Source organism: Gorilla gorilla, chromosome X (genome assembly GCF_029281585.2).
Source record: "Gorilla gorilla gorilla isolate KB3781 chromosome X, NHGRI_mGorGor1-v2.1_pri, whole genome shotgun sequence".
NCBI lineage: Eukaryota > Metazoa > Chordata > Mammalia > Primates > Hominidae > Gorilla > Gorilla gorilla.
In genome coordinates, this window is record NC_073247.2 from 24,082,859 (window position 1) to 24,104,501 (window position 21,643).

General features: G+C 40.5%; 1 protein-coding gene across 2 annotated transcripts in view; it reads left to right on the forward strand.

The window, feature by feature from the left end:
- EGFL6 (EGF like domain multiple 6) overlaps window positions 1-18,667 on the forward strand; it is a 63,761-nt gene extending 45,094 nt beyond the window's left edge. The window contains exons 8-12 of one of the 2 annotated variants that reach the window (XM_004063804.5): window positions 2,810-3,133; window positions 4,242-4,322; window positions 8,899-9,003; window positions 12,113-12,378; window positions 18,080-18,667. In XM_004063804.5, the coding sequence (XP_004063852.2) occupies window positions 2,810-3,133; window positions 4,242-4,322; window positions 8,899-9,003; window positions 12,113-12,378; window positions 18,080-18,190 (887 nt within the window). In that variant the 3' untranslated portion in view covers window positions 18,191-18,667. The remainder of the gene's footprint in view (window positions 1-2,809; window positions 3,134-4,241; window positions 4,323-8,898; window positions 9,004-12,112; window positions 12,379-18,079) is intronic. The other variant, XM_019019816.4, reaches the window with a different exon arrangement.
- The last annotated feature ends 2,976 nt before the right edge of the window (window positions 18,668-21,643 follow it).

The window sequence follows — 21,643 nt, forward strand, 5'->3', positions numbered from 1 at the left end:
GCCAAAGACCCTCCTACTGCAACTCCCTCCATATTTTTTTTTCTTTTTTTTTGAGATGGAGTCTCACTCTGTTGCCTAGGCTGGAGAGTAGTGGCATGATCCCAGCTCACTGCAACCTCTGTTTCCTGGGTTCAAGCAATTCTCCTGCCTCAGCCTCCTGAGTAGCTGGGATTACAGGCACCTGCCACCACTCCCAGCTAATTTTTGTATTTTTAGTAGAGACGGTGTTTCACTGTGTATGTTGGCCAGGCTGGTCTCAAACACCTGACCTCAAGTGATCCGCCTGCCTTGGCCTCCCAAAGTGCTGGGATTACAGGCGTGAGCCACCATGCCTGGCCCCTCCCACATTTTTATATTCTCAAAAAGATGATGCAATAATCAATAAATCTTTAAGAGAAAACCATCAGAATGTCAAATTTGAAACAGCAATACCTAGATAAATCCAAATCTACTTATGCATATGCATATCATTAAAGTGCATTTTTATCCTTGCCCAGCTTTCTGTTTACATACTAAGAGAATGAAATTGTCAACACTATCAAGATTATGATGTTTTAGTTTTTGTTTCTTTTCAATAGGAACATTTGAAACTTCAAAGCAGAAACTGAAAGCAGATGTTTAGGTTTGCCTGGTGTGAGTTGAAACCCTTTCCTCATTATTTATTAAAGGTCTTTAGTTTTATGTTACTGATTGCAAAAAGGAAATTTGCAGGGAATAGGGGTTTCCTGTTAATTTTTCTTGCCAGGTACTGGAGAAAGATGCAGTCGACCATGGATAGAATTACAGTGGGGCCTCCAGAGGAAGGTCTATATATGATCACACATTACGGTCATAACTTAACATGCAACCTCTGGCAAAGTAGCTGAAACAGGCTATCCGAAGGTCAGGAAAATGAGTAATGATGCATTACTTGTATTAGTACTTGTTGGTTTTGTACCTATAGTCAGGCTGTCACAATGATAAATAACTAGAATATTTCATTGAAAAGAAAAATGTTGCTCTTTTGATTCCAAAGTAAAAGCAATTATTAATTAAGAGCATACATATTTTCAAAGCATTTTTCCCCCGTTTGGTTACCCCAAATATTGTGGACTTCTGCTTGTTTATTTTTCTACTACTTTGATATAGATTGAATCAGCCAAATGATGGAGAAGGAACAAAGCAGGAGAAGAGGTTAAAACATTGTTAAGAAAAATATTCTAATAAAATCCCACTCCAATTTTTTATAGTACTCTTTTTAGGCATCAAAATTAATGTCTACTCCATTGTTTCACTTCTCTCTAAACTATGTTCAAATAATAGAATTAAGTGAATTGACTGAGGTGTTATTAGACCCTTTCTTGCTTAGTCTTAGATTAGTACATGCCTAGATATTTTATAGTGAGACAATATATTTGATTTCAAATATCAGTGTATTTAATTTTTAAAAAATTAATTACTTCTTTACATCAATTGGATATTCTGAATTATCATGAGTATATCCCTGAAAAGGAGACATATATCTTTGAATTATAGATCTCAAGGAATTTGAAACAGTCTAGAGAAAAGTAACTTTAATCTTAAAGCAGAAATAAATCTATCATAGAAATAGGACTGGGAAAAAGAGTCATTCATGGCCAGGCATGGTGGCTCACACCTGTAATCCCAACACTTTGGGAGGCCGAGGCGGGTGGATCACCTCAGGTCAGGGGTTCGAGACTAGCCTGGCCAACATGGTGAAACCCCGTCTCTACTAAAAATACAAAAATTAGCCAGGTGTGGTGGCACGCACCTGTAATCCCAGATACTGGGGAGGCTGACGCAGGAGAATCACTGCAACCCAGGAGGGGGAGGTTGCAGTGAGCCGAGATCGTGCCACTGCACTCCAGCCTGGGTGACAAGAGTGAAACTCTGTCTCAAAAAAAAAAAAAAAAAAGAAAAGAAAAGAAAAGAAAAACAGTCATTCATATGCTCTACTGCCAAATCTTAGCTCCGTCCCTAACATGATGAGTGTCTTTGGGCAAGTCACTTAACACCCAGTTGCCTCATCGACAAGACAAGAGTCCTGGACTAAATGAACTTTTTTGTACCTGTTGAGTTCTTCGACACCAACATTTTTCCTCCAAGGGTCATTAGTCCACTGAGGGATAAGAAGAATTGATCTAGAGGTACATTTTTAAAGTAATTTACTTTTGTGGTGGGAAATAGAAAACGAATGAAAAATAGTAAGTATAGAAGCCTCTCTGAAATATTTAATAAATAAACTCATTTAGCTTTAGATAATGGTTGACTGAGGTGAAAAAAATTCAAAGGGGAGAGAGAAGAGAGAAAGAAAATTGGGTATGTGTATATTGCACCATAAGTCACCATTTTTGTAGGTCACAAATGGTCCATTATTAGCAATTTATATGGTTCAACCTAATGCTGTAGCTGTTAATTTTTGAATATCAAATTTGGACAAATCTATAGGGCTATCAGGACAATACCAGTTTTTGAAGAATACCACAATGAAAGCAGAAATATTAGACGAACATGGCAAATCCATGTCTTTGGGATCTGTAGCCCAACTGGGTAGTAGTAAGTGTTTCACTAAAGTGGTCTCCGAAGCAAAACAAAAGCAACAAAAGGTAATTAAGATAACTACCATAACAGTGGAACTGCTTAAAACAATACAAATATAGTTCTTCCTAATTTATCAAATAGTAGAGCCTCATGTGGGTTCATTCTGGAAGCATTCACTTACTACACTTTAACACTTTTTAAATGCTCCATTTTGTGAGTAATTTAATTATCTGCCAATTTGGAACATGTTGCCTCTTATTTGTTTTAGCTATCCCTGAAAATTCTGTGAAGGAAGTCCTCAGAGCACCTGGTACCATCAAAGACAGAATCAAAAAGTTGCTTGCTCACAAAAACAGCATGAAAAAGAAGGTAAAAATTAAAAATGTTACCCCAGAACCCACCAGGACTCCTACCCCTAAGGTGAACTTGCAGCCCTTCAACTATGAAGAGATAGTTTCCAGAGGTGGGAACTCTCATGGAGGTAAAAAAGGGAATGAAGAGAAAATGAAAGAGGGGCTTGAGGATGAGAAAAGAGAAGAGAAAGCCCTGAAGAATGACATAGAGGAGCGAAGCCTGCGAGGAGATGTGTTTTGTGAGTGTTATTTTTATTTTATATGTTTTATGAAAAATGAATTGCAATTTCTCCTGGCAAATGAAAGAAGACAAAAAGCCGGTTTCACAGCTTAAGTAAAATGGGTTGGGTCTTAAGTCCTGAGAAGCAACATTCTCTGTAAAGTCTAGAAACGAACACCTTCTGCAAATACCCAATCAAACCTGCTGCTCTAGGGACCAAGGAGGGGAAGTCCTGTTCCCCTACTTGGGGGGTTTCCTATTTGACACAGACCTTCTCTTCTAGCTTCCAGCCAAGGAAGCCTGCTAGTCCTGCAAGGGCAGTGGTTTGACTGCCCAGCTCTCCATGAGGCATGCCCCCAAATCAAAGAGAGGCTCACCACATGGATCTGCTAAGCTCTACCTTTTTATTTCTTGAAGGCACTTTTACAGGCCTAGTCTATGAAAATGGAACCTCACAGTTGTGTGGTTATGATTTTAAAAGCCAAAATCGACAAATGTAGGAGGACAAATTTTATAGTGGAGCTTAAGTTTTCTATGTGAACTAGAGAACTGCCGTAACTCCCTTTTCACTGGTTGCTGTGCAGAACCCACCATAAGGCTCAGTCCCCCCAGGAGGGTTTCCATATTAACCCACCCTGCATCTCTACACTGAGACTTTCCCATTCATTCTGGATGGGCATTTGTTGCTCCCTCTATATTTTGCCTTGTCTAGTCTCGGCTCTGTGACTGGTGGTCATATATACAAATGCCAGATGGATTTAACCAAAGGAAAAGTAGACACAGGCCCACCCATCCAAGAACTAGCATCCGGTGACATTCTCTGCCTTAATAGAGAGTGAAAAATCTCAAAAAAAGAAAAAAAAACATATTTCCAAAACCTAGTATGAAGGGATGTATCAAGAGTGTAGATGCTTAGTTTACCCAAGGAAATGTCTGGAAAAGATGTTTTAGATGAGGAAACTGGATCCAATGCGAATTATTTGGAAATGTTAGGGAAACGCTGCTCTAATATATTCTGTAATTAGAATACATGATCTAACCTTCTTTGTTTGGTCATTTGATTCATACCTTCTGAGTATGTGGGCTTTAAGGTTTTTTTTCTTAACTGACCAAGTATTCTTTATTAGTCCCTAAGGTGAATGAAGCAGGTGAATTCGGCCTGGTTCTGGTCCAAAGGAAAGCACTAACTTCCAAACTGGAACATAAAGGTAAATAATTCTTTCTCCCAAGTGTATGCTCTTTCACGTTGTCCTTGTCGTTTTCATTTCTTCATACAGTGAAATGATTGTTTATGAATCCCTGCTTCATTCGTAAACCCCCAAGGGAAAAATCATTACATCACACACACAGTGCCAATATTAAAATAGTAGGTCCTTGTGTGACTGGTACTAATGATTGAAATATAGTAAGGCTATTCTCTTCTCCCCGCCACTCCCACCTGATGCTGAGAGTGAATGGTTGAAGCAGACTGTATATATGGAGATGGGAGAAACTTACATATTTTCTTCAACTCTACTGCCTGAGGACCCACAACCTGAAAGTCCTCATGTACTAAATTTGGCCCAAAGTGCCTGTATCAGTTACCTATTGCCATAATAATGCTGTGTAACAAACAACCACAAGCCCTCAGTGGCCTACAGCAATAAATATTTATTTTTGCTTATGAGTCTATGGGTTGGCTGGACGGTTCTGCTGCTCTGAGCTAGGCTGGGTGGGCTCACTCATGTGTCCACATACAGTCAGTTGTGGGCCTGCTTCGTGATTTTGCTGATTTTGGCTGTGCTTTCTTACATGCCTGAGGCCTCAGTTGGGAGGATTGGATTCACTCAGCTCTGCTCCATGTGGTCTCTCATCCTCCAGCAGGCTAGTCCAAGCTGTTTCTCATGAGGCAACAGCAGGGTTTCAGGAAAGAGAACAGCAGCACACAAGATATTTTGAGGTCTAGGCCCAGAAATGGCACAACATCACTTCTGCCATATTCTATTGGCCAAGCCAAGTCACAAGGCCGGCGTAGACTTCAAGGTTGTGGAAGGAGCTGTGAAGTCATACAAAGAGTGTGGATACAGAGAGGGATAAAAATCAGGACCATTTTTGCGATCATTCCACCAAAGCCTTATAATCTGGAGTTTCTTAGGCATGATCCCTAATTCCTCTTGGTTTATTTAGAACATTCACCACTCATGACAAATTACACAGACCTCAGGGAAAAGCCCATTTATATATTTATCCCTTTCACTTGGTATAAGTATGAATGCCTTGATCATCTCTTTCCTTTTCAAACTTTCTTTCACTTACCACTATACATGTGGTAAGTAAAAGATTAGCATAACCTTTTCCTTTTCAAACTTCCTTTTACTTACCACTATACATGTGGTAAGTAAAAGATTAGCATAACCTTGTGCTAATTGATTCCCTTTTGTGTTTACCCTGTGAGTGCATTGCCCAGCTCTATCACTTTGGTTTACAGGACCATCTGTACCACAAAAAAATGTACCTCTCTAATTCAGTCCTCCAAATTGTATCTGAGAAGCTTCTACTAAAACTCTTCAAAGCCTAGTAACCCATGACCCAACTCCTACAGGCATTTCGTTTTCTTCCATATTTCTCCTAAGTATTCTATGTTTTTGTTTCTCTGCATTAGACAACTTATTGCCCATTTTCCTGGTTAGAAAGAAAATGTTTCATTGTACAGGGGGTAAGCTACGTTCTCCAGGTGCTCACAAGTTCTGCCCAAGCTCTGTTTACCCTTGATAAGTGACATGAAGGAATCCGTTGACTCCTCTTTGGATCCCCAAACCACCAGATTTCTTAGTTTACTTTCTATTCCATGATTCCTAATGAAACACAGAAAGGTTAAAATTTTGCACATGACCATATGACCCTGTAATTTCAACAGTCCTTGAGTAAGTTGTCTTGGAAAGCTCAGTCCCAATCAGAAGATTCAGATGTGTACTGCAACTCTTCCACTGGTTGTTTGCCTTGGACAAGTCACTTGGATTTGCAGTGCCTCCTTGCTTTCATACATAAAATTGGAATAAGAGCAATATTCGTCTCTTAGGTGCTGTCTTAGGCTGGGTTCCCCAGAAATAGACCCCAAGATAAGAATTTGTGTGCAAGTGGTTTATGTGGAAGATGATCCCAGGAAATGGTGGTTGGGGGTGTGCATAAGTGAGATGGGGAGACAAGGAGGCAATAATGGGAATGTTATCAGGCAAGTTTCCACTGTGGGCAACTGGAGCTCAATCCCATTGGGGAACTCCAGAAGCCAGTGTAGAACACATGGCTCATAATTATCCTACTGAAGGAGTAAGGAGGCTGGGGCATATATATACCAACTCCCATCTGGCATTGATTGAAGGCTGCTCCCAGGAGGGTGCTGATTCCTTGGTGCTCCTGGCCTGGCATGAAAGCAAGGAAGGGCACCACTGGGACAACTTGATCTCAATCCCACTTGGACCCTCGACAAGACAGGGGAAGCCTGAATTCCAATCTGACTTTAGTCCACATTCAATTCCAGCACTTAGTGGTCCTTTCCAAAGGCAAGGAAATGGAGGTATCTATCCAACAACTCCTGTCCATCACTGGTTGAGGGCTGTCCCTGGGAAAATAACTCCCCAGCATTCTAGCTCACCTGGTTGGGCCAAGAATGCTCCAGCCAGAGAACACCCTCACACAGAGAGCTGTGAGTGTTTCCAGTAGAAAGCCAAATGCCTGCAAGAGAATATAAGTACTGACAGATATTTGTGTGGCACCAACAGCATCTGCTTCAAGGCAGGTGTGGATTAAACCAGAGAATATATGTGAAAGCACTTTCCAAACCATGAAGTGCTATACAAATGAAAGAATGTGCCTGTGAAACCAAAGCCTTGAGTTTTATCTCTGTATGGAATAGTTTGCCATATACTATTCCATCATCCCAATTTACACACCCACTTTCCCCATGTGGAGGAAGGGGAAGAGTTTGGGAGAAACATTCCACCACAATTGTAAACCAGCTGAAAAGCTGATATTCCACTATTTGTGGGATAATAACATCAACTATCTAACTAGTATTAGCACTCATTGAAGAATACTGAAAACTGGAAGCAAGTATTACCTGGCATCTTTTACTTTTAAAACTGGGACTAGAAAGAAAATATATTTGCTGCACAGAGAAAAAATAGTGAGTTAAGAAGAAAGGAAAGTGAGGAAAGGGACCGTATGTGCTCACTTACGATATGTGCAAGATGAAAGGTCCTGGATTGCAGTCTGATTTGGGATTCAGGTCCAACTCCAGCATTCAGTGTCAGCAGAACTTGAGCCTTAGTTTTAGTTTCCTGAAAATGAGTCTGATGCTAGACGTTTTTTTAAACAACCTAATCAAATGATATAAAATATTTGGCAAATCAAAATGAGTCAAGAATCAGCTGCTGCTGTGTTTCTTTTTACCCTATTCCCTTTCCTTACCATTCCTTTCTTCCCCAGCATTAAAACATATAAAGCCCCAAAATCAGAGCCAGAGGCTAGCCTTAGTTATAAATCAAAAATATCTCATTCTTCACCCCCGCCCTTTCCCAGTGGTATTTATCTACATCAGAGGTCAGCCAACTTTTTTCTATAAAGGGCTAGATAGTACATATTTTAAGCTTTGTGGGCCATAAACTACTTTCACAACTATTCAACTCCGTCATTGTAGCTCAGATGCAGTCATTGATGTTATGTGAATGAATGGGCATAGTGTGTTTCAATAAAACTTTATAAAACAGACAGTGGGCCAGGATCTACATAAAAGTAACCACAGGCACTGGTTCAAAACTTAAAACTAGCTGAATGAACTCTTATATTTCTCTGACACATCTAAACAAGGCAGTCATTAACAGTTTAGAGGCCAGGCACGGTGGCTCACACCTGGAATACCAGCACTCTGGGAGGCCAAGGCAGGTGGATCGTTTGAGCCCAGGAGTTCAAGACCAGCCTGGGCAACACAATGAGACCCCCAACTGTACAAAAAAAACAATTTAAAAATTAGCTGGCATGGTAGCATGTGTCCATAGTCCCAGCTACTCGGGAAGCTGAAGTGGGAGGATCACTTGAGCCTAGTAGGTAGAGGCTGTAGTGAGCTGTGTTTGTGCCACTACACTCCAGCCTGAGTGACAGAGCAAGACCCTGTCTCAAAAAGAAAAAGAAAAAGAAAAAGAAAGTAGAAAGTTCTGGCAAGATCTTCACTGGTTTATTTGGGTAGGAGATATTTTATTTTCTGGCCTGAATTCGATAAACAATTGCTTATATTCTGTTTCTCTTTGTGCATGGGGTTCTCACCCATTACTTATTATTATTTTTTTAAAGGGTTTTTGTTTTGTTTTGGGTTTTTTTTTTTTTTTTGAGACAGAGTCTCACCCTGTCACCCAGGCTGGAGTGCAATGATGTGATCTTGGCTCACTGCAACCTCCACCTCCTGGGTGATTTTCCTGCCTCAGCCTCCCGAGTAGCTGGGATTACAGGTGTCTGCCACCATGCCCAGCTAATTTTTGTATTTTTAGTAGAAACGGAGTTTCACCATGTTGGCCAGGCTGGTCTTGAACTCCTGACCTCGTGATCCGCCTACCTCAGCCTCCCAAAGCTTTTTGTTTTTTTAAGATCACAACTGAATTTGTTCAGAATGGCTTCACAGACATAACTCAAAACAGGGTATGTCATGATCTGTACTCTGTGCAACTAAAAACAAGGTATTGCTTTCCAAAGCCCCAAATGTTAGACATCTTCCTAATGCTTTTAGGGGTTATGAAATATGTTCTTTCTTTTTAGCAGATTTAAATATCTCGGTTGACTGCAGCTTCAATCATGGGATCTGTGACTGGAAACAGGATAGAGAAGATGATTTTGACTGGAATCCTGCTGATCGAGATAATGGTATTTATATTTGACAGTTTCATGTTCTGCAATATGGTGAAGGGATAGAAAACCCTCCATGAGTGATGGGTTGTTATTCCCATTACTCATCAGAGCAGGGTTGTTTGTCATTTTTGGAAACTTTTAGACCTTCTGAGCTCTCCCTTGATAGATGACTAACTTGGTCCAGCATATATTCTCCTACTTAATCCCTCTCCCACACACCTGCCACCACAAAGGATATGGGAGCAAACCTCTTCCATATTCACTCTCCTGCTGCTGAGGGAGAGATGCTGAGATTTGTATAAAGTTTGGGAGAGTTAGGGAAAAGGTAGAAAGAAATGGTTTCTTCCCTGTTTACCAGCCATGGCATCTTGTAGTTTTTGTTTTGTTTTGTTTTGTTTTGTTTTGTTTTGTTTTGTTTTGTTTTCATGGGGGAAATAAATCTTGAAAGGAAATATAACCTCCACCTAAACCTGGTGTTTTAGTAGAGTGGCCCCTCAAAGCACGAAAACCATAATGAACATCAAGTCAATGACCTGAACTCCTGAACTGAGCTTTCCCTTCTGTTTGTTGCTTGAGGATTTCTTTCGAGCCACCTGTCCTTGAATTTTTCTCAATCTTATCTGTGAGCTGTGGATTTCCCACTCTTCCCATTGCCTACTTAAACACTATTGACGGACCCTAACTATCCCCTTAGTGTTTGTCTTGCAGATCCCATTTAGAGCACAAATTGAATCTCTGTCTCCTGAAGACTGACTATATGATTAAAGACAACTGTTACACCTTCAGGGACTCCAGTTACTTATCAATCAAATTATTTCTTTCAGGATGTATAGGCTCAGCCCTCAGTTAAAACATCTTTCTTTTAGATCCTTCCTCTAGACCAATTCCTCTCCAACATCTTTCCTTTCATGCCCTCACATGCAATCAGAAAACCTAGATATCCCCTAACAAGAATTCCTTTTTGAACTTGGGGTTAGGGGAGAGGGGATACATCTCACACAGCAGTTGTGTGAATGGGACTTTTACTAAAGATTCAGTGTAAGCAAAGGGCAAATTTAACCAGGCTGAAAACATCATATCATTGGAAAAGCTATCTTGTTGATAACTAACCTGAGTTTCTCTTTTCTTCCATAATGGCATCTCTAAATTTATGTCTACCAGAGCTATATCATATTGGGAGCCCATAGGTTATTCCAGGACCTCCACAGCTGATATAAGGTTGTGTTAAGTCTTAAGTTGAGTCTTCTGTCCGAGGGAAGTTCCCTATTTACAAACACTCAATTCACAAATAACCCCAGGGTTCTCAGCTTCTGCATCATTCAAATCATACCCCTGCTCCTCCTGCACCTCCATTGGATTTCTAGGTGAGCTTTTCATTCCCTCCGTACAGCTAAATATGAAAAATAAACATGGCCAAGGCGGGAGGATTACTTGAGCCCAGGAGTTTGAGACCAGCCTGGGCAACATAGGGGGATCCCATCGCTACAAAAAATTGAAAAAAAATAGGCTGGGTGCGGTGGCTCATGTATGTAATCCCAGCACTTTGGGAGCACTTTGGGAAGCCGAGGCAGGTGGATTACCTGAGGTCAGGAGTTCAAGACCAGCCTGGCTAACATGGTGAAACCCTGTCTCTACTAAATATACAAAAATTAGCCGGGCGTGGTGGTGTGTGCCTGTAATCCCAGCTACTTGGGAGGCTGAGGCAGGAGAATCGCTTGAACCCGGGAGGCAGAGGTTGCAGTGAGCTGAGATCGCACTATTGCACTCCAGCCTGGGTGACAGAACAAGACTCCATCTCCAAAAAAATAAATTAATTAAAAATAAAACACAAAAAAATGAAAAAGAAAAAAATTAGCCAGGTGTGGCGGCATACACCTGTGATCCCAGCTATTCAGGAGGCTGAAGTGGAAGGATCACTTGGGCCCAGGCATTTGAGGCTATAGTGAGCTATGATGGCACCCCTGCACTCCAGCCTGGGTGACAGAGTGAGACCCTGCCTCAAAAAAAAAAAAAAAAGAGAAAGAAAAAAAAAGAAAAGAGACATGAATGAGTTAGCATTATTAGAGGGATAAAACCACAAAGACAGCTCAAAGCAGACTTTATCTGGGAGAGAAAGGGAAACCTGCCACAGTAGGTGACAGAAAGCGTAGCTGAAAGAGATGCCAGATGAAATATAGGATGGCTATATTTCAGACAGGCAATTAATACTTTTTAGTATGTCTTGGACATGTACTTTATCTGAAATTCAAACTCCACTGGGCATCCTATATTTTTATTTGCTAAATCTGGATACCCTACTAGCTGGGGAAGAAGACCAGATTCTGGATGCATTGAAAACTAAGGCAATGTCAGCCTGGGTCCTGCAAGTATCTCTGACTTGCAGTAGCAGAAGACCACCCATTCCCCAATGTCTTCTTCCTGGCTTCTATAGAAATTTTTCCTTCTTATCAACTTCTTCAGACCCTACTCTTTGAGAGTTTTTGCTCAAGTTCATCAAAGCCACAACCTGAAGATTGGAGATGAGCAAAAGCCCACTACACCACAGGTTAAAAGATACTTAGAAGATTTGCAGGATTTGAAGGAGAGTGTTCCTGTCATCCTAAATCAGAAATTGGAGTGATATGTTACACATGGTAGTTGAGCTCCATGAAACCACTAGTACAGGTGCAGGTGTGTTTTGGATTAAACACCACACTCTGGACCCATTTAAGGAGCTGATCATCTTACATGTCATTGACTCAGTGGGGAAATGCATTCTAAGTTTCAAGTCACCAAAATGGAAATGAAATTATGGAACACAAGTTCTCCATCAACTGCAGATTACCTGCAGTGCTAAAGGATCATTTAATTAGATTCTTACCCCATATCTTTGTGTATGCTTTGTGTATGCAAAAAATTCCTCGGTTTCTCTGACCATCAATTTGTCTATATAACAAAAGATTTCAATTGTGTGATCCCTAAAATCCATTTTAGCATGAAACTTTTATTCCTATGTTCAAAATGAAAAGGACTTCAGCTTTCCCTATAGGAGACTATTGTTTACTTTTTATAGCTTTTTTATACATTAAAGCCAAACTCCTTACAATTGCCTCATTAATTGTGCATTTTTTCCCTTCTCTTAAAGCTATTGGCTTCTATATGGCAGTTCCGGCCTTGGCAGGTCACAAGAAAGACATTGGCCGATTGAAACTTCTCCTACCTGACCTACAACCCCAAAGCAACTTCTGTTTGCTCTTTGATTACCGGCTGGCCGGAGACAAAGTCGGGAAACTTCGAGTGTTTGTGAAAAACAGTAACAATGCCCTGGCATGGGAGAAGACCACGAGTGAGGATGAAAAGTGGAAGACAGGGAAAATCCAGTTGTATCAAGGAACTGATGCTACCAAAAGCGTAAGTGGGAAAAAAATGATTAAACTCAATATTTGCATTCTTTTGCAATGATTTAACAAATGAAACAAAACATTTACTGAAGTATGTAGGCATTAAGGATACAACGATAAGACTTTTTCCCTACACTTAAAGAATACGTTCGGAGCTGAATAGGCAAGGTGATTAATCGGCACAACTCATGGATACTTATCTGGCGTATGCATATCACGTTCTATGGAAATAACCTGTTTGTCAGGCTCCTCTCACCAACGTCCTTCCAAATCAGGCTATACATGCTATACATTCTGTAGTATGTAAAAGAATGTCATGCTCATTCATTCTATGCCCAGAACTTACTACAATTAATGGCAACTAGAAGGTGATTTTTTTTAATGTTTTTTTAAACTGAACTGAGAGAGTGGCTATTGTCAGTGTCCCCAGGACCACCCTTAGGTTCAGTGATTCCCTAAAAGGACTCACACAGAAGTCAGAAAAGCTGTTATATTCACAAGTACAGTTTGTATAGATTAAAATCAGTAGAGGGAAAAGACACGTAGGGCAGAATCCAGGAGAGACCAGGCAGAGGCTTGCAGTTTTTGTCTCCCAGTAGAGTCATATGGGCAGCTATTAATTCTCCCAGCAACCAAGCATGATGACACTTACAAAGTATTGCCCACCAGGGAAGCTCACCCAAACTTTCATGTCCAAGGTTTTTGTTGGGGGTCGGTCTGCCCATGTGATCACCTGCATAGCTGACTTTAGTTATCTAGTCTCCAGCCTCTCTAGTGGTCAAGTTGATACCATGTGACTCAAGGCCCCCACCATAAGTCACATTGTTACCATAAACTATCTGGCGTGGCCCAAGGCCTCAGGTAAACAAAGGCACTCTTAATCAAAGAGGGTATTACAAGGGCTTAGAGGTTATCTCCTAAGAACCAGTCAAGGGCCAAACCTTTCTTTGGAATGTGTATGGTTTGGACAACCCAGACCTACTGAGTTAATCTTTTATTGCACAGTGGGTTTAATAAACGAAAAGGAAACAGAGTTTTAAGAGGAAGTTGGTCAAGTGGATGAAACCCTGAGAAAGAACAAGCAGAATAAAAATGGCAAAGAGTCTATTCAGTTTGACCCATCAGGAGGTGGCTAGTGACCTTTGCAAGAGTTCTTTCTTTGGAGGGGAAGGGTCAAAGGTCACACTTCAGAAAGATGAAAAGAGAAGGGATCAGAGCCTGAAGGCAGCCACTGTGGACGTTATAAAGAGTTTGGTCAAGGTAGGCCAGACGAGGTGACTCACGCCTGTAATCCCAACACTTTGGGAGGCTGAGACAGGCAGATCACCTGAGGTTGGGAGTTCAAGACCAGCCTGACCAACATGGAGAAACCCCATCTCTACTAAAAATACAAAATTAGCCAGGTGTGCAAGCCTGTAATCCCAGCTACTCAGGAGGCCGAGTCAGGAGAATTGCTTTAACCTGGGAGGCGGAGGTTGCAGTGAGCCGAGATCTTGCCATTGCACTCAAGCCTGGGCAACAAGAGTGAAACTCTATCTCAAAAAAAAAAAAAACCGAAAAAACAAACAAATGAAAAGTTTGGTCAAGGTGGGAAGGAAAAAGGGTGAAAGCTAGAAAAAGGTACATTAAGTGGTAATAATAGGAAGAGCAATTAGTAGATCCATGTATTGGGATTCCATTTATACTTTGCTTGTGAAAGATGACTAATGCAAATTTAACATCTTTTCATTTACATGTCATAGTTTAATTAAAGCAGAACATCTTATTTAAAATATGTCATGAGACATGACTATAAATAAAAGTATATGTTGGGTACCGGTTAATGAATTTCCTAACCACTCTTCCCCTCTGAGGTAAAAGCAGCCAGTGCTTGTTTAGGAATGACACATGCATTAATTTGAGTTTATTCTTATAGCAGTACATTTAAATCAATACAAATCCAATCCACGTATTTTCTTGTTGTGTTTGCAGCATGGTTTGGGGACTGTGGCACTGAGCCATGCTATATATGGATGATATCCCCTGCTGGAGAATTGAAACATGCCTCTGCACAGCATTCATAATTACTTTCATGTTGACTGAATTCATGTGATGGAGAATATTTTTAATATAATATGGTAGCTTTCAGAGAGGGTATACTAGCAAAACAGTGATTTTTTTTTAAATGCACATTTCTGTAGACATGCCCCCAAAGAGCCTGGCCAGCAATCACACTGGAACACAGCAATGCTTTCATAAGAGGCATTCTCAGACCCAGGCATCTGTTCCTTGAATTCTTCAGTTCTAGGGGAAATCTTGATGGGGGGATATTGAAGGGTAAGGAAGCTGACTAATCCAGACTAAAGAATATATTCCAGTTTAGCAATGTCATATTGGCTGTGGACATTTGTAACATATGTGACTCTTGCTGCATAAACTTGGGCATACAAGGTAAGTCACATTGCTTTCTCGAAATCAAACTATTTCTGAATCCAAAGCCCCATCCCATTAGGCTGGGGGGAAATTTAATCTTGGCTATTTCCTCATTCAGGGTTGGGATAGGGGCCCCCTCTCTAGGGTAGCCTGTGCTTTTGAAAGGCTAAAAATGGTCCAGACATTAAGAAGGGGGCAACACATCTTTACTTCATCATGGGGGCCATGGATACCCATATCTTCTGCACCTACGTGGCCCTTGAAGTCACTCATCTCTTCAACTTCCATGCCAGGCCCAGACACAGAAACCTTTACTGGGGTTGGAATCTTGTTGCTGAGAATCTAGCCTCAATGGGAACATCAGGCAACCATTTTCTGCCCAGGGCTCTGCCAGGGAGATGCAGTGGTACAGCATCCTAGTCCTGGAGAATCTCATGGCTCCCCTCACCACTTCTCCTTTTAACCTTCTACCTTCAGCCACAGTCTCAGAAAGTTAAGCTTGTGGGTAACAAATGTCAGGAAAGGGACCATCTTCCAGAAAAGTCTGCTTTTGATTGTTATATCCCAAATCTCCTTGATAAAAAAGAACATTAAAATCCTGCCTAATTTTTGGGGGGATAGAGGAGGTAAAAATATAGTGAAAAACACAAAATTAGTATGTCAATTAATTATCCTGACATTTATTTCTAGTTATCCAGTGGTTATCAGTCAGGGGTCTTAGTGTTGGAAAAGCCACCATATGCCAAGATGTAGACATAGCCACCCTCATTATCCCACCCATTGCAGCTGCTGTGAGGGGTCTGCTGTTTGGCTCACCCCTACTTTTTAAAAAAAGTCCCTTTGGGTGCAAAAGGAACATCTTTCTGAAAGCAGTTCCCTCCTGAGACTAGATGAAAAAGAAACTTCTATACCCAGTTATGCCATCACTGGCTGCTTAGTAATAACTTGTTTCCAATAGTTCTCAAGAAAATGCACTCAGATTGAGAGCAAAAGAGAGCAGCCCAGGTACTGAGCAGTCATAGACCCTTGTCATCTCCATTTGTTCCCTGAGGTTTCTCCTCTTTGGAGAGCCAGAGAAAACTGGATATGGTGATGACAGCAAGCCTAAAGTTGCTTCATTTCTGAAGACTATTCTGTGATTCTTTATTAAGCAAAAAAGAGATGGTGCTGGGGATAGTGAATAATTGCATGATGGCATTGTTGTGAGCATGATTCTTAAAGGGTCTTTCTTTAAAATGCCAATTTATACAAGTTTGAATTTATATAAGTTTGAGCTTAAAAAGTTTAGAAATGACAAAAGGAAATTACTTTTTTGAAAATAAGAAAAGATTCATAATCATACTACAGTAACATGAGTGCTTTTATATTTCACATTTTACTTTGCACATGAATGTATATTTTTATTTATCTGTAACTGCAGTATATGTAGGCTATTGTTGAATTTCATTTTGATAGGCTATATGTGCATGTTATTTTAAAGAATACCATGTTCCAAATGAAATATTCTTTTCCCTCTATGTTTGTTCCAGGGTAACTTTAGTCATCTTTGAATCAGGATCATTTTGTTGTCCTCTAAATCTGCTTATTTGGGATACTGAAGATTGTAGAAACCCTCTAGGCCTAGTCTGCTCTTTATGGGAGGCATGGGAGACATACTTCTCTTTAAAGTGAATGTTACTGGATAGGTGCTCCATAAATTGTAGCTATTATTATTTTCATAATTATTGAATTTAACAAAGATTTCTAGTGTTTTATCTGATTATAAAATTAACATGAACTTTTTTAAAAAAAAATTACAATATTGAAGAAACATTCATTCAGGCGGGGCGCAGTGGCTCATGCTTGTAATTCCAGCACTTTGGGAGGCCTAGGTGGGTGGATCACTTGGGGCCAGGAATTCGAGACTAGCTTGGCCAACATGGTGAAACCCTGTACTAAAAATTTTAAAAATTTAAAAAATTAGCCGGGCATGGTGGCACATGTCTGTAATCCCAGCTACTCAGAGGCTGAGGCACAAGAATCACTTGAGCCTGGAAGGCAGAGGTTGCAGTGAGCTGAGATTGTGCCACTGCACTCCAGCCTGGGTGACAGAGCAAGACTCCGTCTCACAAAAAATAAATATAAATATAAATAAATAAAACCTTCATTCAGCAAATATTGATTTTAATTATATTTATTTGAAAACATGTTTGGATAAATGAATGAATATAAAATAGTCACTATATATCCTTAATTTTGTTAAATGAGTCCCCTGTCATTTTGTGTCCAATTTGAAGATAATTTTTTTGGTATTCATCCTCTGTTCTCTCTATATAGAAATTTCTAAACTATAAAGAAGTTTGTTTCTCTTTTGATTACTAATAAATTTATTAGACATAAGTGATTATAGCATATTATGAAATATTTTCAACACATGAAAACAACATTCCAGATAATCTCCAAATACATTAACCAATATTTTAAGAAAAATAATTAGGCCGGGCATGGTGGCTCACGCCTGTAATCCCAGCGACAGAGTGAGACTCCGTCTCAAAAAAAAAAAGAAAAATAATTACACTCTTATAAACTACAAAAATCTAAATATATCTTTGACTATATAGTTTTGTTTTTTGGTTTTTTTGTTTTGTTTTGTTTTGAGACAGAGTCTCACTCTGTCACCCAGGCTGGAGTGCAGTGGCGCGATCTCGGCTCACTGCAAGCTCTGCCTCCCGGGTTCACGCCATTCTCCTGCCTCAGCCTCCTGAGTAGCTGGGACTACAGGCGCCCGCCACCACGCTCGGCTAATTTTTTGTATTTTTAGTAGAGACGGGGTTTCACTGTGTGTTAGCCAGGATGATCTTGATCTCCTGACCTCATGATCCGCCCGCCTCGGCCTCCCAAAGTGCTGGGATTACAGGTGTGAGCCACCGTGCCCGGCCTTGACTATATAGTTTTTTATTAGATGTTTAAGGGGAATATCAAATTTCTTCTCACTTGGTTTTTGTAAAGAAAACCATATTTTATTTTTTGTTTTGCTTTTCTTTAAATGTGAATTCCAAAATTTCCTTTTAAATCTTATTCTTCTCAGCTTTATGGCGTTTTTCAGAATCTATGTGGGCTTTGCTATGACCTTGTTTTCACCAAATGTAGTTCTCTCAGCGCAGACACCTGGCATCTAAAAAATAATCTATTACTGTATATTCAATGTCGAAGCCAGTTTCTATGAAATAGGGACACGAGTTAATAGCTATTAAATAGCTTGATTATATCATTGTTTTGAACAGTTTGGAGTAATTTTTTTATTCTCTCTCCATTATTAGATCATTTTTGAAGCAGAACGTGGCAAGGGCAAAACCGGTGAAATCGCAGTGGATGGCGTCTTGCTTGTTTCAGGCTTATGTCCAGATAGCCTTTTATCTGTGGATGACTGAATGTTACTATCTTTATATTTGACTTTGTATGTCAGTTCCCTGGTTTTTTTGATATTGCATCATAGGACCTCTGGCATTTTAGAATTACTAGCTGAAAAATTGTAATGTACCAACAGAAATATTATTGTAAGATGCCTTTCTTGTATAAGGTATGCCAATATTTGCTTTAAATATCGTATCACTGTATCTTCTCAGTCATTTCTAAATCTTTCCATGTTATATTATAAAATATGGAAATGTCAGTTTATCTCCCCTCCTCAGTATATCTGATTTGTATAAGTAAGTTGATGAGCTTCTCTCTACATTTCTAGAAAATAGAAAAAAAAGCACAGAGAAATGTTTAACTGTTTGACTCTTATGATACTTCTTGGAAACTATGACATCAAAGATAGACTTTTGCCTAAGTGGCTTAGCTGGGTCTTTCATAGCCAAACTTGTATATTTAAATTCTTTGTAATAATAATATCCAAATCATCATCTTGTGTCATGGTTTAATTTTTCTAGGTAAGAAAATATGTTCTTGATTCTGTGTTTACTTATGTAAATGATTATTTGCTTTTCTGAAAAATGTAGTTTTTATCTTTTCACTATTACTTCATATTCTTTAAAGGTACTTTCTATTATGGGAAAATATGACTGCTTTATTAGGCCTTATAACTGCAAAGCAGATTCACATATATTGGGGTTTTGTTTGTTTTTTATTTTTTAGAAATGAGGTCTTGCTATGTTGCCCATATTGGTCTTGAACTCCTGGCCTCAAGCGATCCTCCCATCTTAGCCTCCCAAAGTGCTGGGATTACATGAGTGAGCCGCCATACCCAGCCAGCATATATTGTTGAGCTCAAAGCCTCAGAGAACTACCTAAAACTAAATGAGCAGGTAGCAGGACTCAAAGAAACATGGATGACTTCTTTGTCTTACTCTTTTCTTCCAAATTCAGGAAGAGCTTTGTGTAGGAATCTTGAGTGTATTCCTTGAGGACGGTTTTATATTCTGTTTAAGATTCTGGGTTAGAAACAGGTCTAAGACACCCTCCAAACAGAAGGTTCTCCAGATATTTGCTCTCTGTTACCTAAAGCAATTAAGGCATTGAACCATGGTAGGAAAAAAAGAGAGGTGATCCACTTACTAATCTTTAAAATTTAATTTTAATACAAAATTAAAACCCCACTCTTGAAGGTTTTTAAATACTTAAACCCTAAGTAATTCTTCTTCAACAATGTTCTCTTTAATACAACCAACACACACAACCTTTTAAGATGGGGTGGGGACCACATTGTTTATCCCTAGTGTGAGAGAATCTGGGCATACAAAATCTATATAGGACTGTAACTGTATCTGTTAGGATAACTGCTAGTTATGGAAACCACAAAAATAGTGTTTCTGGTGAGACCAGATGAAAAACTGCCCAGCTAAGGCAAATCAGCCCACAGAATCCTAAGAGATAATAAAAATAGTTATTTTAAGCCACAAAATTCTGGGGTAGTTTGCTACACAGCAAAAGTTAACTGATATAGGTGATTTCTGATATTGTGGTAGAACTTGAAGAAGACCCCCTGTCTCTTCCATGACCAAGGACATTTGAGAGCACAATGTGGCTTAGAAGAAAGGACAATGGGGCCAGGTATGGTGGCTCAAACCTGTAATCCCAGCAACTCCCTTTGGGAGGAGGAGGTAGGTGGATCTCTTGAGCCGAGGAGTTCGAGACCAGCCTGGGCAACAGGACAAAACCCCATCTCTACAAAAACTACACAAATTAACAGGGCATGGTGGTTTGCACCTGTAGTCCTAGCTACCCAGGAGGCTAAAGTGGGAGGATCACCTGAGCCTGGGAGGTTGAGGCTGCAGTGAGCTGTGATCACACCAGTGCACTCCAGCCTGGGCCACAGCGTGATACCCTGTCTCAAAAAGAAAAAAAAAAAAAAGAAAGGACAATGGAGGGGAGAACTTACAACAAAAGGCAGTGCCCGAGTGATTTAGGTTAAAGGAAGAAACGTTAAACCAGAAATGAAATAAGGAGACCTGGGAACTCTGCTACATATGGATAGAAAATCAGTGCACAAAGCTCAGTTAAGTTTCATGTTTCTCTAAAGTCTGCAGCAGAGACCATGGTTGCCTACACAATATCCATTCTCATCTTTTTCCTTACCAGTATGACCACATATAAATAGATTTTTAGCAGGGGGAGGTAGGCAATGTGATCAACTAATAGACTGCATTTCCCAGCCTCTCTTACAGATGGGGAGGCCCCTGAGATGGAAGCTGAAGTCATTCTTGGGGCTTTCAGGAAGGATCATTAAAGGGGGCTTCCAGCTGGCAGACCCCTCTTTTGGCATTTCCCTTCCTCCTTCCTGCTTGCAATGTGGCTGTAAAGGCAGAAGGTCCATGAACCACTTTGTGATCAAGAGGGCAAGGCCCTCATCTTGTGAAGTATATAACTGGAGGAAGCCTGGGTCCCTGATGATTTTGTGAAGTCTCTACCCCTATCCCAGACTGGTCACTGCTGGACATTTTCTTAAGTAAGAGAAAAGCCCTCTGTTGGCCTATCTAGGATTTCAAACAGCACAATCCAGACCCAAGTGATCACTCTCCTGGGAGAGTCTCATGGACTAACTTCTTAGATCCTTAAATAGCAACATATTGTTTTGAATTCCAGTCAATAGCCTATGGTATCAGCTCTAGCCTGCACCAGCACTAAATCATACTTAGATTCCTTCGCAGAACTTAAGGTCAGCTAGTTCAGCCATGACTTCCGTATCTGTTGCCCCTGGCTACCACCCAACATGCAAACTCTCCCTCTTCTCACCCATCATCTCCCCCTCTGTCATCCCCACTCTGTTATGGGCCCACTCTACTTGGCACTTCTCCCCACTATTTCTACCCCCATCACACATAGTCCATTGTCTGGTAAACAAATCCCCCTCCATCTTAATTCATGCTTAAAGGTCTCTTCCTGCATTTCTAAAGCTTAGCTGAAACTGAGCTCTCTCCCAGGGACACCTCTCCCCCTGCAGCCTTATCAAATGAAAACCACTCATCTTCCCACATTCCACACATGGCAGGGTCTAAAGTTGAGGGTGGCATTCTCCTTACTCCACTCTTATTCACCACCTCTTATTTCTGTAATGTGAAAGCTGCTGTTCTTTGGAGATGCAGTTAAGTAGTACTACAGCCTTCTGTCCTGGCTAGCCATTGTCATTGACCAGCATGACGATATCCATGCAAATACCCATCCAAGGTCCTAGCCTCAGAGTCCTTTGACCTCATCTATCCCAGTTACCATCACCTCCTCCTCAGTCACTGCACCATGGCCACCCCTTGGACTTGATCATTGCCTCTGAACTCTTGACCTCCAACATCCCACTCTCTGGTCTCTCTGGCTTCCTCCTCATCCTACTCCCCCTACACTTACTCTTTGGCCTTTTTGAGACCTCCATTCCCTTGACAGCTCCA